The 15,566-nt window shown below is 37.8% G+C and overlaps 1 protein-coding gene across 7 annotated transcripts in view; it reads right to left on the bottom strand.

Moving 5' to 3' along the window:
- Nucleotides 1-4,167: 4,167 nt before the first annotated feature.
- KCNH7 (potassium voltage-gated channel subfamily H member 7) overlaps nucleotides 4,168-15,566 on the bottom strand; it is a 438,042-nt gene continuing 426,643 nt past the window's right edge. For all 7 annotated transcript variants that reach the window (XR_013960661.1, XR_013960662.1, XM_080669564.1 and 4 more), the window contains 2 exons: nucleotides 7,268-7,460; nucleotides 4,168-4,931 (listed from right to left, as the gene is read on the bottom strand). Coding sequence is in view for 5 of the 7 variants with exons in the window: in XM_080669564.1 (XP_080525690.1) it covers nucleotides 4,665-4,931; nucleotides 7,268-7,460 (460 nt within the window). In the remaining 2 variants the exon portion in view is untranslated. The remainder of the gene's footprint in view (nucleotides 4,932-7,267; nucleotides 7,461-15,566) is intronic.

Here is a 15,566-nt window from a genome sequence, read left to right as displayed (position 1 = left end):
CAGTTTTATAATGCTTTATGGTTTACCAAGCACTTTCACATAATATATATGGTGTCCCCAAAAATATATACACACTTTTAGTAATTATTCCAATGTTCTTTTCAGACTTAACCCTTTGGAATGAATAATTATTCAAGGTGGGTATATATTTTTGGGGGACACCTAATACATCTCTTCAAGATATTTAGGACATTACCTCCATTTTTATAGTTTAGGATACTGGGGCCCATTGAGAGTTTATCTTGAGAGTAGGTGGAGAAGGTCACATTTGAATTCAGATTTATCATATTGAATCTTGCCATTTGCACTATTTCACACAAGAGCTGAGGCCGTCTAAAGCTGTATAATACAGCTGTGTAGTGAGGGAGCAAGGCCTAGTTGCCTGAAAAAAGCAATTGTAACTTGAACATTCTATTTTATGAAAAAAAATAGGAAGTGTATTTTCTTTCAAAATTGTATTTCGAAAATGTCTTTTCAAACATCCATTTGGGAACTATATCCCATGAATGTAAAGAGGTGCTTCCACAGTGAAGCAGCCTTACAGAATCCATTCTGGAAGCACTGAATTTGACAGATGGCCTTTGCATCCTGGGCCTTTACTACCGATTCAGAGTAGATGCATTTTTAACCATGAGAATCATACTCTATTATTGTACGTAATAAGTATTACTTTAAAGCTCTAAACCTAATTAGTACAAAATACAATTAAGAGAGATGAAACAATAGCTACATTTGTGTTTTTCTGAATCAAAAACTTCAGTCTTGGTAACAGCTGTTTAGTTGGAGACTGCACATTGTGCAAAAGCTAAAGTAAAAATTATTTGTTTTTCTGATTTAAATGTCATGTTCCTGGATGAGAACCAAAGAATCTAACATTTTTTGAGTACCTACTATGTGCCAGAAACTTTACTATATGGTATCTAATTTCCTCCTCAGGCTCTTCAAGGCAGGTCCCATCATCTCGTTTTTACAGATTTAGAGAAAAGTCTTGGGGACATTAATTAACTTGCTCAGGGTCACACAGCTATGAATGAAAGAACTCACACTGATCCCCAAGATGGTCTGACCGTAGAGCCCATGCTCTCATTGTTCATTCTTAAAGTTTTCATGTGCATCTGGATTTTATGGGGAAGGCCTTCTTAAAAGGATTGCTGGGTCCCAACACCTGAGTGTCTAATTTAGTAGGTCTGGGAGGGGCCCAAGAATGTGCATTTCTCTAAATTTCCAGGTTGTTGGTGCTAGTGCTGCTAATTTGAGGACCACACTTAATGTTATCTCATCTTGTCTTCCTAGTGACTCTGAACTCACCTGATAGACACATTTGTTTTACCACAAAAATGTAATTAGAAACCTAATAACATTTGAATTATTTAGTAATTTATAAATGTTTTATTTGAAATAAGAAACCTGATTAAATATAGTGATCCAGTTTTGATTTTAACTACAGATAAGCAATCTAAAGACTACACTATATTAAATTAGTCAATGTTGTAATTCATGTTTAGCAACTAGATCTATTGCATTAGATTTCCTAGCCATGGAAAGTGTTCAGGAGAAAAGATACTGTCAACTATTATTTTAGATATGCTGACGAGGTGATACATTTTCTTAGACAATATATGATGGGGCTTTAAAATAACATTTGGATAGGACGTTGTTCTTTTGGGCATTTTGGAACCATTGCTAGAGATCAAATTCCAAAAGGACCTTGTAAGCAACTGTTATACACGCATATTAAATGAGACACCACATGCCACTCTGTCCTGACTGGGTTTCTGTATCCCCTGATTTGGAGAATTGGAAAGGTCAGCTGTTATGACCAACCATTATAATGGACTTGAGAAACTATGTCCCAAATGTGCCTCTACCTGCCTATGCTTGTTGAATGAGTGGTTATTAATTTAAAAACCCTGCAAGAATATTGCTTCAGCATTTTCACTCTTGGTTTTCTTGTTAACTAATTAGAGCATGGGACTCCCCTGCAGGGTAAAATTATAAGTCTAAGTATTAACACTCTGCCCAGCAATTAATAACAGTAGGAAACATCTAACCCAAATAATGTTTAGATTTTAGGCGGCATTTTATTTAGGCCTGGGGACCAGGTAGCAATATTTTTAGGAGGAAAGCAAAAGGTGTTATGTGAGTGCTTTTAGTTACCAAAAAGGAGAGCAGTTGCTATACTGCCCTTAGTAAACCCTGCTTTCAGTAGGGTCCCAAGATGGAGGGGTCAGACTGTTTTTGCTACATCCCATGAGGAAAGTGACAGTGATTTTAGGGTTTAGGTCTTCGGCTGGGACAAAGGGATTAAGTTTTGTAAATTAAGATAACTGTATTGGTCATCTATAAGGCATTTTAACCATTGAGTTTTCTGACATTTATGACTGAGTAATGGCATCTTTATGTTGCTCGGGCTCTTTTTAAGCTAATGCCTTGCGGGAAGGGATCTTCCTAATCCTAATTCTCTGACTTAGATTTTAATATCAAGCAATTGATTTCTATAAAGGCTAACAAAAAAAGGTTTGTTTCATGCTACAGTTTAAAAAAGTTGGATGCTTGCATGCTGTCCCCCATCTTCTAATTCCTTCATGCTCAGTTTTTATAGAGAAGGATAGTGGCTTTATGTGGAAGGGTGGATTTTATGCATGTCATACCAAATGTTGCCGCTGAAGCATTCACTAATCAAACAATCAGATCTAAATTCCTCACCTGCCAAATTCTCTCTCCCTACAAATGAACAGCCTCTGGTGAATTTATTTTGAATTTCCCTGGAGCTCAAGCTGGCAATCCTTATGAAATTTGTTGCAGCTGCAAAAATGTGCCTAAATATGGAAATAAAATCCCTAAATCATCCTCTGAATTAGAGTTAGCCTTTTCTCTCTCCCCTGTTTGGCACCCACAAATGTTCGTTGAATGAGGAAATAAAAGCAGCAGTTAGTCCCTAAGTTTCTAACTGCAAAACACCAAATGGTTTGGGAAGCTGGCTGAAATTGTTATACTTCTACTGAATTGACTGGTCATGTTGCCATCAATACTTGATTACAAATGTTTTGGTGTTTCAAAAATTAAGCAGGAATTAACATGCTCATGCCTATAGATTGTCTCCCACACAGATTAGGCAATTTATGTGACCATTTAAAAACATATAGGGAACCATTTAAGGTTACTTTAATCATATTTTAAGATGAGCAATAGTTTTTGTTAATGTAAACAAATTGCTTGTATTTGACAAGCATAGATAGGATAGAAATATATTTAATAATGTGCACAGGTATAATATTTCTTTAAAACTCTATGAGTATAAGAATTAGTGACGGACTAAGAAAACTTCAACAAATTTCAAATTTTTGTCCAGAAGAAATGAATATAATGCTTGAGCTCATAATATGTTTAAATTTGTACTCAAATGAATTGAAAAATAAAGCATCGTAACTAGAACTTGACTAATCAGAGTTCTAAATTAACTTGCACATTTTTCTGTACCTTGATTTTAAAAGCGGTTTAGGCCTCCCTCCACAAAAGAAAATCTATCAGTTAAAAATATTAAAACATTGCATTATGAATATATTTTAATATTCTGATGGAATATTAAATGGAATATATTCATATGTTCCAATATTCTAGGGTCGATATATATTCATTTAATCTTTGATTAGCAAATGTGTGTGCATAAAACTGAAATTTTACTGTTGGTGGGTGTGCATTTCCTTCATAGGCAAGTAAATGCACATGGTTTTTCCACAGCTGGGGTTAGAAAGCCATAGAATAACTTATACTCAATGAAAGCTAGTTTTGCCATGCAAATGCATTAAAATTGCACTTTTTTTGGAAAATAAAACTATGTACCTTCACTCTTTTGATGAAGATTGCCCTAAAATATATATTAGAAGAAAGCTGTGGATATCAGTTTTTGTCAGTCACTCGTTAGTAGTTCTCCCTTCCCACCCCCCCCCCCAAAAAAAAATAGAAAATTAGAGAAACCTGCTTCTAATCATTCAAAGAAATGTGCCAGTGGAAAGCATTTTAGGTAGTCTGCAAATGCAGTTAGTGACAGAATTTTAAACAAAAAGGCCTTTTTGTCCTCATTAAAACTTGCCTATATTCATGTATTTAGTACTAGTATATATAGTCAGAGATTTCTAACTCTAAAACTGCATTTTTTTCTTTTTTGTCAGTGTGGGGTGGAATGAATGTAATTAACTATGAATATCAGTTCTCAAAAATGACTAAGTTCCCTTTTTCCTCCTTGAACTTCCTTGAGTTGAGGATCATCTGAGTTGCATCCGTGAACAAATTTTATCCCTTGGTTTCTAATTGAAGGCATTTTCATAACAAAGTACTGATTTAGTAAAAGCAGGAAACAGGAGTCTCCATGCAAGAGAAATTGGAGTTTCCTAACATGCACATGATTTAAAAAATAAAAATAAAAAATAAGGTGCCTTGAGATGCTGGCAGTTTTAACATTTGGAACAAAAGAGTTCATATGTATATTTACATCCTAACTGCTCAATTTTACCACACAAGCTTCAGTTTAGGAAAATATACAGTACTTTTGCATATAATGGTACCTTTGAGCCCCTGAGTCAAGTAGAGAGGATTTAAATACAAAAAGGAAAACAGCCATTAAAAGCACTTACATTGTATGTGGAATAAATAGTACAAAATGATTATTTCCCCGGAAGACCAGGATCAGAAACATGCCTATGAAGACCCAAGATTCCTACAGTGCTCGGGGAGGAATCTGTTAAAGAAGGATGCCTAATTGGATGAAGGTAAGTTTTTCTTTGCCTCGAGTGAAGCTCTAGAGAGAGCTCACTGTCTTGTTTTAAACGTGAAGGCAAGTTGTCTTCCGAAGCTGTGTTCAGATGCACATCACTTGAGAGCGATTCTTTGGATGTAAGTTTAGATTTGTCAAGGTCTAGAAATTCAGGACACTGATAGAAAGAAAAGAAAAGATGTTTTTATAATTTATTTGGACAGATTCCTAAAATTACACTCATGAAATCTAAATAAGTTTTCTTACCCTCCCTCCCCCCTCCCCAAATCTGTATTTGATTAGTTATATTAGCTAACCTTTACCTCCCAAAGATGGGTCAAGACATTGCAGGTTAGGTGTTAGTCAGTGGTCCGCAAACTGCGGCTCTCGAGCCACAGTTTGCCGACCACTGGTAGGTAATCCTGAACAATCATTCCAAGAACTTTAGTTTTTCTCTGAAGTCAGAACAGAATTTATTTATTTTTAATTTTTTTCATTACACAAATGACCCACACGAGTTTTTCAGATGAGTTTTAACTCGAAATTCAAGACAAAACTGGGATAGGAAATGTGGGTCATTTGTGAGGAGAAAAAAGAAAAAAGGAAGGAAAATCACCCATCCCTGCTCAGAAAATATTGTCTAAATCCACTGAAAGCAAAGAACAAAGCTCAGGTTTTGCGTGTTTCCTAACCATTCACAACTAGGGATAAATTAATTTCTACTTCCATATTTTAGAAAGATTGCATTATTTTCCTTTTGCACATTTCCTCCTGTTACTAATCTTGTTTCTGTTGAAAAAAGAAAGGGGGGGGGGGCGGTTTCTATGTAAAGTAACTGATAGGGGCAGAAATAGAATACTGGGGACCAACTATAATTGTAAGAAATATTAATCATGCTCTGTTACCCGTAATTGTTTTATTTTGATTAAAGAAGGCACATTCTAACCTGGCTGGGAGCTCACCTGGAAATGCAGTCCATCCTCTCCATCAGGAGCTGCCTATTATCATGGAAAGATTAACAACCTTGTTGCAGAAACCAGAATTGCCAGCCCTTTGAAGTAGCCCTTTGAAGACCCCCAGCTTTTGCATACCCATAGGCCTTTGCAAATCACCAGACCTGTAAACTGCCCATTTGGCATGCCTTTTGCCTACTTCCCCATGTAATCTTTGTCCTTCTATCCATTATAAGCAGATGGTTTATGGTGGGGGGCAGAGCAGATTTTTGTGGATGACCTGCTGCTCTCCCATACTGCCGGTAGTTGGAATAAACGCTCACATATGATTGAACCCTATCTCTGTTTAATTGGCTCAAGTAGTGACAGGCAGCATGGGCCCTTGATTGTCCAGTTACATAATCTCATTGGGTGATTCTGATTATAAATTCACCCTGTGGTAATTGGGCAGGTCATGGTAGGTACTCATGCCCCAGGCATATTATGTCTTTAGTAAAAGGTTTGTCTTTGCCTTGTCCATTACTTCTGTGCATCTAGGTTAACATACCTTTGAAATGAAACATAACTATCCTCAATAGAGCACATAATCTTGTTAACTATCCTGTACTCCAAGCCCGGCCTTGCTTTCTCTCACCTCTATGGAATGTTCCTACCTTTCTTCAATTTTAAATGCATAAATGAAGCTGCAAAACTGTTATTCCTGGAGCATTTGAGATCTTGCTCCTTGACATATGTTGTCAGTTTGGCTCAAATAAACTCTTCTAAAAATTCTCTATAGGTTTGGATGTTTCTTATGTCCTTATTTTATTTCCCAGAATATTTTGCACTAAATTCCCAAACTTTAAAGAAAGTTTTACACGATTGTTCTGTACACCCTTATTTAAATCATCATTCTTAGACGCAATTTGGCCATAGTGCTTAAGTAATGAAGAATGATTTCCAAAATAGAATTCCAAGGGAATTTGACTTTCAAATTAACATAACTCAAAGGGGTTAATTTGGAGGGCTTCAGAGGCAAGATGAGGGACTCCTCATCTTCCCATTCTCCAGGGAAAGAAAAGGTTTAGAGATCTTTAGTGATGGTCGGGTACAGATATCTAAGATTACTAATTTGACTGCTCTTGAACCTCAGATCTTCTGTGTCCAGCTGCTATTTTTCTTCCACTTCCTTCCTGAGACCCTGTCCAAGAATTCATCTGGTCACTGGAGTAAATTACAGACTTGTCTCTGAAGAGCTTTTCGGACTAGGGCTACCTTAGCTTTCAAAGCTCTGCCATATACACCATTAAGTAGATTGACTCTTGAAAAAAGCTTTTTCTTAAAAAAAAAAAAAGTATTGTTTAAAATCAATCTTCTAGGTCCATTGTTCTCAAACTTTAAATGGGCATAAAAATAGCAGGGGGTGGGGGGAGCGGGAGAGGGGTGAAGGTGTGTAAAATGTGGATTACAGAGTCCATTCCCAGAACTGAGTAGAATTAGAATCTGCATTTTCCACAGCACCCCAGGTGGTTTTGATTCAGGTGGTCCCTAGAACACACTTTTGTACCCTATTTACACTCACTTGTGAGGAAGGACTAAAACTTCGATCAGTCTTGATGGATGCTCTCAGATGACTGGTTCTCACCAGGTGGATGGTGGGTCTCTGATACTCCGCTCCTGCAGTTACCATACTGTAGGCTGGGGGGACCACAGTGGTTTGTTTCTGCAGCAACTGTAAGATGGTCTGGATGTCTGCAGTCATTTGGGATTCAAGTCTGCAGGACAGACAGAAACGGAGGAAGACAGTCCCGAAATAGTTCATCATTGCAAAGAATTTGAGAAAATTTCAGCACCACTACTGTGTATTGGTTTAATGATTTTAAATCCACTTGTTAATGATGTAAGTGAATTTGATCCACGTGTTTATGACAAAGACAAAGTTGTAGAAACGAAGTTGTTTTGACATGAGAATGAAGTTGTTTGAGGAAGATAGCATCTCCTCTGTTGTCATTGATAACATGTAGAGAAGCAATAATGGCAAGGAGATATTTAAACTATAAATACTGAGAGTTTGTGGGGACAATCCCAGTGTTTTGGTCTGGGCAAGTTGACACCTTGCTGGCCACAATAGCTCTCGAAGGCCTTTAGGCATTTGCTCCTGCTGTGGCCAAGGAGACTAGTCAGCAGTGTCTCCTTGGCCAAGGAGTGCAGCAGTCTCAGGAAGAGAAGGCACTCCTTGTGGGCGGTGGTGCAAAGCCATGCAGAGGCCCTGCCATAACTCCCGAAGCAGCTCTGAATGTCCATCAGCACTGGTGTCTCTGTTCCCTAGCAATGTGCTCTAGCAACAGGGGCCTCTTATTTTTGTGCTGGCAGCTGGCAGCCAAGTGCCTCTCCCAAGTGCCTGCTCGTATCAAAGGTTCCTCATCTAAATTTGGAGTTTATTTCTTTTATCCCTCCTCCTTTTACCTGGGACAATAATGTAATTAATCTATCATTGCTGTGGAATATGTTCTTTATTTGTCTTATTAAGAGATATTATCCTGTATGCTATTCTCTTGTGAAATTATAATTCCCAAGGCAAACCTCTATTAAATAAATTGCTGGCAAAGACAAAATTGGTCTCTGAGCATAATTTTGCCGCCCAAACAAAACAACCACCAACAAACAGAATTATGGGCCTGCTTTAAACAAGAAGAACAGGAGAGGGAGCATGGAGATTCTCTCCCGGCTGTTGCTAGCTTTCTGTCTCACTAATGGTTCTGATAAAGACCATTGCTTTCCTGCTTATTTAATAATATCTTAACAGGAAAGCAGCTGAATGGAATAGATTATATTTTTACAATGTACTTTGTATTACATTTTTACGATGAAGCTTTATTGTTTTCAAAATGTAAAACACACTGAGAATCTATTTTTAATAATTGTCTTTTCTTTTTAATCAGGCTTTGCTCAGTTTCTTGTGAAAGTCTAGCTACTCTATAAAAAAAGAGATTTGGGGAGCACATTTCATTTTTTATTTTATTTTTTAAAATTGATTTTTAGAGGGAGAAGAAGGGAGAGGGAGAGAGAGAGAAAGAGAGAGACAGAAAAAAAAAATCTACGTGAGAGCATAACATCCCAATCAGCTGTCTCCTGCATGCCCCCTACTGAGGATCCAGTCTACCACCCAGGCATGTGCCCTGACCAGGAATGGAACTGGCAACGCTTTGGTGCAAGGGAAGACACCCACCAACTGAGCCACACTGGCCAGGGCATGGTTAGCACATTTCATAGTTACAACAACAGGATAATTTCTTGTTTGTTTCAAATTTATATTACCTTTATTTTACTTTGCCTATCTCCTATTCACATCAAGGCTTGTATATTATTCGTTAGTATAGTCTTTCTGTAATGTGAAGTACTGTTAATGTTAAATTCCTTTCCAGTCTAAGTTCAGGGCCTTTGACATTTATGAGACAAATTAATGTAAAAGTTTACTTGCTTCTGTGATCCATCTGGCTTGCAAAATACCATTATGATCATTTTTTTTACCCAGAGCTCAAAGTAGCCAACTGGCTTGTTAATTTTATTCTCATTTTAAATTAAAATTCAAGGGAAAATACAAAATACAATAGGGCTGATTCCCCTCCTTTGCATGTGTTAACACCTTTTAAAAAAAGGAATTATGTGGGCATAAGAACAGAAAATTTGGACCATATGCCTCTTTAGACAACTCAATTCTATTAACTCTTTACTGACTTGTCTCTAAATGAAAAATGCAAAAGAAAGCTAAATCTTACAAAAATATTAAAATCATAAAACTAATTTTGCTCAATTATATACATTCTATATTTATTGAAGAAAACTTAGCTTTTGATTTGAAAGAGAACAGAATAAACCTGGAAAACAAGAGAAAATAGTTTCTTTTTAACTCTTAATATTAATTGATACTGCAAATCTTTCTTCTGAGAAACATTATTCTATACCAAATATAGAAAAAATATAGCTTATTGTCTTTTAAACCAATAGCTATAAATTATACATGATTCTGCCTTGTAAATGACAAAAGCTCACATTGAAAAAAGAAAAATTGAGCCATCAACTAGTTTATTTATCTACTTGTTACCTACAGGATTGATTTAATTTTTTATGGTGTCAACTAAATTGGGTAGACTAGTTTTTTTATTGTTGTACATCATTTTGTTTTCACTCCTCAAGGTCCAGCTCAAATTTAATCTGCAACCAAAAATCTTCCCTTATCTGACTCACTCAGAATTAATTTCTCTCTCTTCTGAGCCTCCAAATAAAATTTTGTATTCAGTCTTCATTGTAAATATTTCTGTGTAAATTTGTCCTATCACTAACAACATTTAATATTTACCAAGTGGCTTACACATGTTTATTACATTGAATTTAAAAGGATTTGGAAATGGAGCATGCAATAAAAACTTCACCAATAAGGAGGATTCAAGCCCTGATAGACAGTCAAAAATTATGGTAACATTTCTCAGTCATGTGAAACCTTCGTTAAACAGCTATGGTCTCAGAAAGAATCTCTATACCATGGATTCTATTTGAATCGATCCCCGGAGGAAAAACTCTATTGGAATGTGGAGTTTTACTGATTGAAACATGCCACCATGAATGGGACTCACTTCACCTTCAAATGTGCTTATCAAGCAAGTTTTATTTATCTAGGCTTGCTTCAAGAGCCTTACCTCATTGTGTCCAACAATTCTGAGCTATTATGTCATGAACTTGGGCCATTTCCAATCAGTTCCCTACCTTGAAAGGCCCAGACTCTAAAATCCTATCAATATCCTATTTCTAATCCCCTTCTGAGGTATTACTTAGGCTCTGTCAAGATGGTAGTCCCTTCCTGCAGTGATTTTGAATACTTGGTTTTGTTTCATTAACTGGTGATCATCTGATATTTTGGGTAGTTCAATGCAATTATTAAAAGTTGCCCCCACCCCCCTCTGGCCCCATTCATATGTTGAAGCTCCAACCCCCAGTGCGATGGTATTAAGATGTGGTGCCTTTGGGAGGTGATTATTAGGTCATAAGGATAGAGCCCTCAGGAATGGGATTAATGCTCTTTTAAAAGAGCTTCTTTCCTTTTTCTAAATGTGAGGACACAGAGAGAAGACAATCATCTGTGAACCAGGAACCTAGCTCTCACCAGATACAGAATCTTCTGGCACCTTGATCTTGAACTTCCCAGCCTCCAGAATTGTGAGAAATAAATATTTGCTGTAAATGCCACCATTCTATGGCATTTTTGTTATAGCAGCCTGGACAGACTAAGACATTCAATGAAGGGGAGCATTAGTGAAGAATTTCTTTACTATGCATGGATTATATTTTCATGTCTTATGTCTAGGGTCTACTGGCTTCATTGGAAAAGACTCTTCTACTGAGACAATATAATCTGCTTTACTCAGGAGGAATAACAACAATTTTTAAAAGTCCAGCTTGGCCTTTAAAACAGAAAAGAACAACCCAGTTTTAAAACTTTTTTAGTCAGTGAAGGGTACCAGAATATGCCACCCCAAAATATGCCACTTTGGCATATTGATTATTTTGAGCTGCAGGCACTTGAAAAACAGCAAATGCAGGAAAGGCTTTCTCTGCATTATCTGCCTAAAAGCAGATTCCCCCAGATGAATTCACTTGTCATGAATCCCCTCCCTGGTAGTTTTAGCTACCAGGGAAGATTGACTCTTGTCACAGGAGAGGAGACTGGAAGTTCCACACCCAGGCAAGTTTTGTCACAAACTAGAGATACCTCCAACCTCTTTCCTATGGGTCTGTTCATCTTTCCTAAAAAGCATTCACTTTCCTCTAAGAGGCCTACATCCCCTTTCCCCTTGCTCTATTTTAAAATGGTATTTAATCTTAAATTCTAAGCCACCTTGGAAGTTACTCATTTTTCCTGGATATTTCCCAAATATGCATGAGGTATACATGTTACTAAACATATGTTTGTTTCTCCCTTGTTAACTTGTCTTTTATTACAGGGGTCTCAGCTAAGAACTCAGAGTAGAGGGAAAATTATTTTTCTTTCCCTACATCAGCAAAGCTGCACTGCTGTGTAAAATGAATGTTTTCATTCACTTATTCAAAGACTCACAATGCATCAGGCACTGTGTTAAGGAGGAAGGAGTAGAAAGGACATGATGACAAAAGGAAAGGACTCTGATCTGGGGTGCCTACTGGAGCTGACTATCTAGGATGGAAAAATGAAGGAAGGGCATAAAAAGCCATAACAGAAGGTGATGCAAGTGCTCAATACTATAATGAAGGCAACAGATAAATTGCTCTGGGTGTTCTGCAAGGGATAAAATAATTACTAAAAGCTTTACTCTCTAGGCCCTCCCCACTCAAAGTGTGATCAAAGCTGGGAGCTAGTTAGAATGTGAATTTCCAGAGCTACTGACTTAGAATCTGCATTTTAACAGGATCCCCAGGTGTTTTACATGCACATTAAAGTTTGAGAAGCACTGCTTTAGGATCAAGTGTTAATGGTTTTCCTAAATATGTAGCTTATCTATAGGCATAATATAAAAGTATATAAGAACATTTCTTATATGAACCTTTACCGCAAATATAGTTTAATTGGCCATTAAAGCAGAAAAGCAACAGCAGCAAGGACAATTGAAGATAGAACTTTTAAGTTTGCTTTCATTGCATTATGTTTTTAATATGTGCATTTGGATGAGACAAATGGGGGTAGAAATTCATGGTTCTACATTTGAACAGAATGCTGAAGCTAAGTGGGATACACCCAACTCTAGAAAGTGCCCCAGGATTCTCACCTCACAAAGTTAAAGAACGAATTGGGTTGCCCTCTGCAAAGTTGCTTTTGCCTTCTAGAGTAAAGTGGAGAAAAGAGGTTGTTGGAGATGGCAGTATAGTAAAAATGTAATATTTTGGATTTTATGTTTTAGGTTTCAAAGGGGCTAAGCTGAGTTAGGCAATAAAGTATTTGTGAAAATATTCAGAAATAGAAAGAAGTTAGTCAAAGGAAAAAAATATATCTAAGGACATACAGGTGCTGGGAATATGTCAAAACAGATTTAATTGTTCTTTGGCTGTGGAAAAGTTTCTAATAATAACAATAATAGTAGTAATAATAATAATTATTATTATAGTGTAAGAAAATAATTATTATTACTAACTAGAGGCCCAGTGCATGAAATTCATGCGTGGGGGGGATGTGCCTACTGGGATCGAGCCTAAATGGGCAGTCGGACATCCCTCTCACAATCCAGGACTGCTGGCTCCCAACTGCTTGCCTGCCTGCCTTCCTGATTGCCCCTAACTGCTTCTGCCTGCCAGCCTGATCACCCCCTAACCACTCCCCTGACAGCCTAATTGATGTTTAACTGCTCCCTTGCTAGCCTGATTGTCCCTAACTGCCCTCCCCTACAGGCCTGGTCACCCCTAACTGCCCTCCCCTACAGGCCTGGTCACCCCTAACTGCCCTCCCCTACAGGCCTGGTCACCCCTAACTGCCCTTCCCTGCAGGCCTGGTCCCCCCCAACTTCCCTCCTCTGCTGGCCTGGTCACCCCTAACTGCCCTCCCCTGCAGGCTTGATTGTCCCCAACTGCCCTCCCTTGCAGGCCTGGTCCCTCCTAACTGTCCTTCCCAGCTGGCCATCTTGTGGCAGCCATCTTGTGTCCACATGGGGGCAGCCATCTTTGACCACATGGGGGCAGCCATCTTGTGTGTTGGAGTGATGGTCAATTTGCATATCACTCTTTTATTAGATAGGATACAGGCCTGGTGCACGGGTGGGGGCCGGCTGGTTTGCCCTGAAGGGTGTCCCGGATCAGGGTGGGGGTCCCTTTGGGGCGTGGGGCGGCCTGGGCGAGGTTCCTGTGGTGGTTTGCAGGCCTGCCAGGCTCCCTGGCGACCCAAGTGGAGGCCCTGGTATCTGGGATTTATTTATCTTCTATAATTGAAACTTTGTAGCCTTGAGTGGAGGCCAGGACAGGCCAGGGCAGGCGGGAAGCTTGGCTTCCTCCATTGCTGGGGGCAACCCAAGCCTCCTGCTTGCTCCAGCTCCGTGGCCGCTGTCATATTTGTTGAGTTAATTTGCATACTAGCTCCTGATTGGCTGGTGGGCATGGCTTGTGAGCGTATCGCAGGTATGGTCAATTTGCATGTTTCTCTTTTATTAGATAGGATAACAGTTGCAAACCCAATGGATCCTAGATATATTATCCTTAAAATTTTATACTTTCAGCCCTGAGATATATTAAAAACAAATGTTTTCAATAATCTTTGACAATGCTAACTGCAACAATTGGTACATATGATAAGGCAACAAAGGTGACCTATCAACTTTATTTCTGAAGAAAGGTCAAATCAAGAAGCACAGAATTACATGTATAGCAATAATAGAACTGAAGGCCATTGTTAATCAAATTTTGCCTAAGAGCAAGTACTGCACCTTTTATTTTGTATAACAAAAATGGTTTGCACATGTACTCTCTTAGTCTTTACAATGGCATTGCAGATAGAGTCAAAGAAACTGAAGAGATTTAAATGACTTGACCCAGTCACCCTGTAAGCAGTTAAGTAGAAGAGTTATTATTACTTTAGGATAACTTAATTACAAGTACTTTGCAAGTATTGTGCTAAAGAACTCACTGCTAGCTGTCATTCATCCTTTCATTCACTCACTTTTTTATTGACTAAACAAATTGAATATATACTTATGTCTTGGCAGTAAAGAAATGGGCAGTTATTTTCTCTCAGTCATAAGAATAGACGTTCAAGTTCATGCCACACACATCAATTCTGTATTATATGGTATATAGTCTTACATATTTTATAGATAAAATATCAAAGTGGCTTGGCATATATAGCAGGGAGAGAAAAACACAAACGTATTAAGTAACTAAATATGGTTCTCTATCCAATAAAAATTATTATGATAACTTCTTACACTATAATTAGGAATTACTGACTCTAAGTAAATGATAATCTATTTTAATTTTCTCAGGTATGTTTCAATTTACAAAAATTTAATTTGACACTTTGGAACGAGATATGGACCTCAGCACCAGGCAATTTTAAAATCAATTCAATTTTATGGTATCGTATATGTGTGTGCACACACAACTTAATGTACTTACTATACTGTTTGAAACTGTTTGATTCTAGCATAAAAATTTTAAAAAGCAATGCAAACAACAAACAGAATGGATAAAACACATAAGAAATACTAATCAGATAGTAGGTAAGCAAGTAACACATATAGTAGAGGCAAAACTTAGAGGATGTTTTAAATATAGTTAACGTATAAGTAAGTAGCAATTAGACATGGGCAGAATTCATAAATGTATTAAATACAGACAGTATGCAAGCAACCTGTAAGACATGCCAAAAATAGATCAGAAATATGATGTAGCAAAGCAGAGTGTAGCTGATACATAGAAAAAGATGGAAAAAACAAATTATTTTCATGTCACCTCTGGACAGACATTTCCACCCCCAAATTGGGTCACCCATTGGTGATGCAAAGTGTAGGTTCATTCTGGCTTCACATATGTTTTGCCTACAAAAGGACTATACACAGTTTGCTGTTCAGCAGGCTAATTACATATAAGACACTTGGCCTTATATCCCTGTGATAGAGCAAGTGTGTGCCATTGGCACAGGGGATTTGTTGTTGTTGTTCTGTGGAACCCTTTGTGCAAACTTCAACTCTGGGCCTAGTAACCACACCATCAGCAGAGAAGGCTGATGTGACAGATGGGAACACTGGGTAACTTAGGATCCAGGTACTGTGCTTGCACTTCATAGAAATATGTTAATGACTGCATCTGGCTCTTCTCATCTCTCACTGTGTGTTTTAAATTGCGTTAGTAAATCCTGTTGTTATGGGCAG

The sequence above is a fragment of the Plecotus auritus genome, assembly GCF_963455305.1.
Source record: "Plecotus auritus genome assembly, chromosome: 5".
NCBI classification, from domain to species: domain Eukaryota; kingdom Metazoa; phylum Chordata; class Mammalia; order Chiroptera; family Vespertilionidae; genus Plecotus; species Plecotus auritus.
This window is presented reverse-complemented; position numbering and strand designations above follow the sequence as displayed.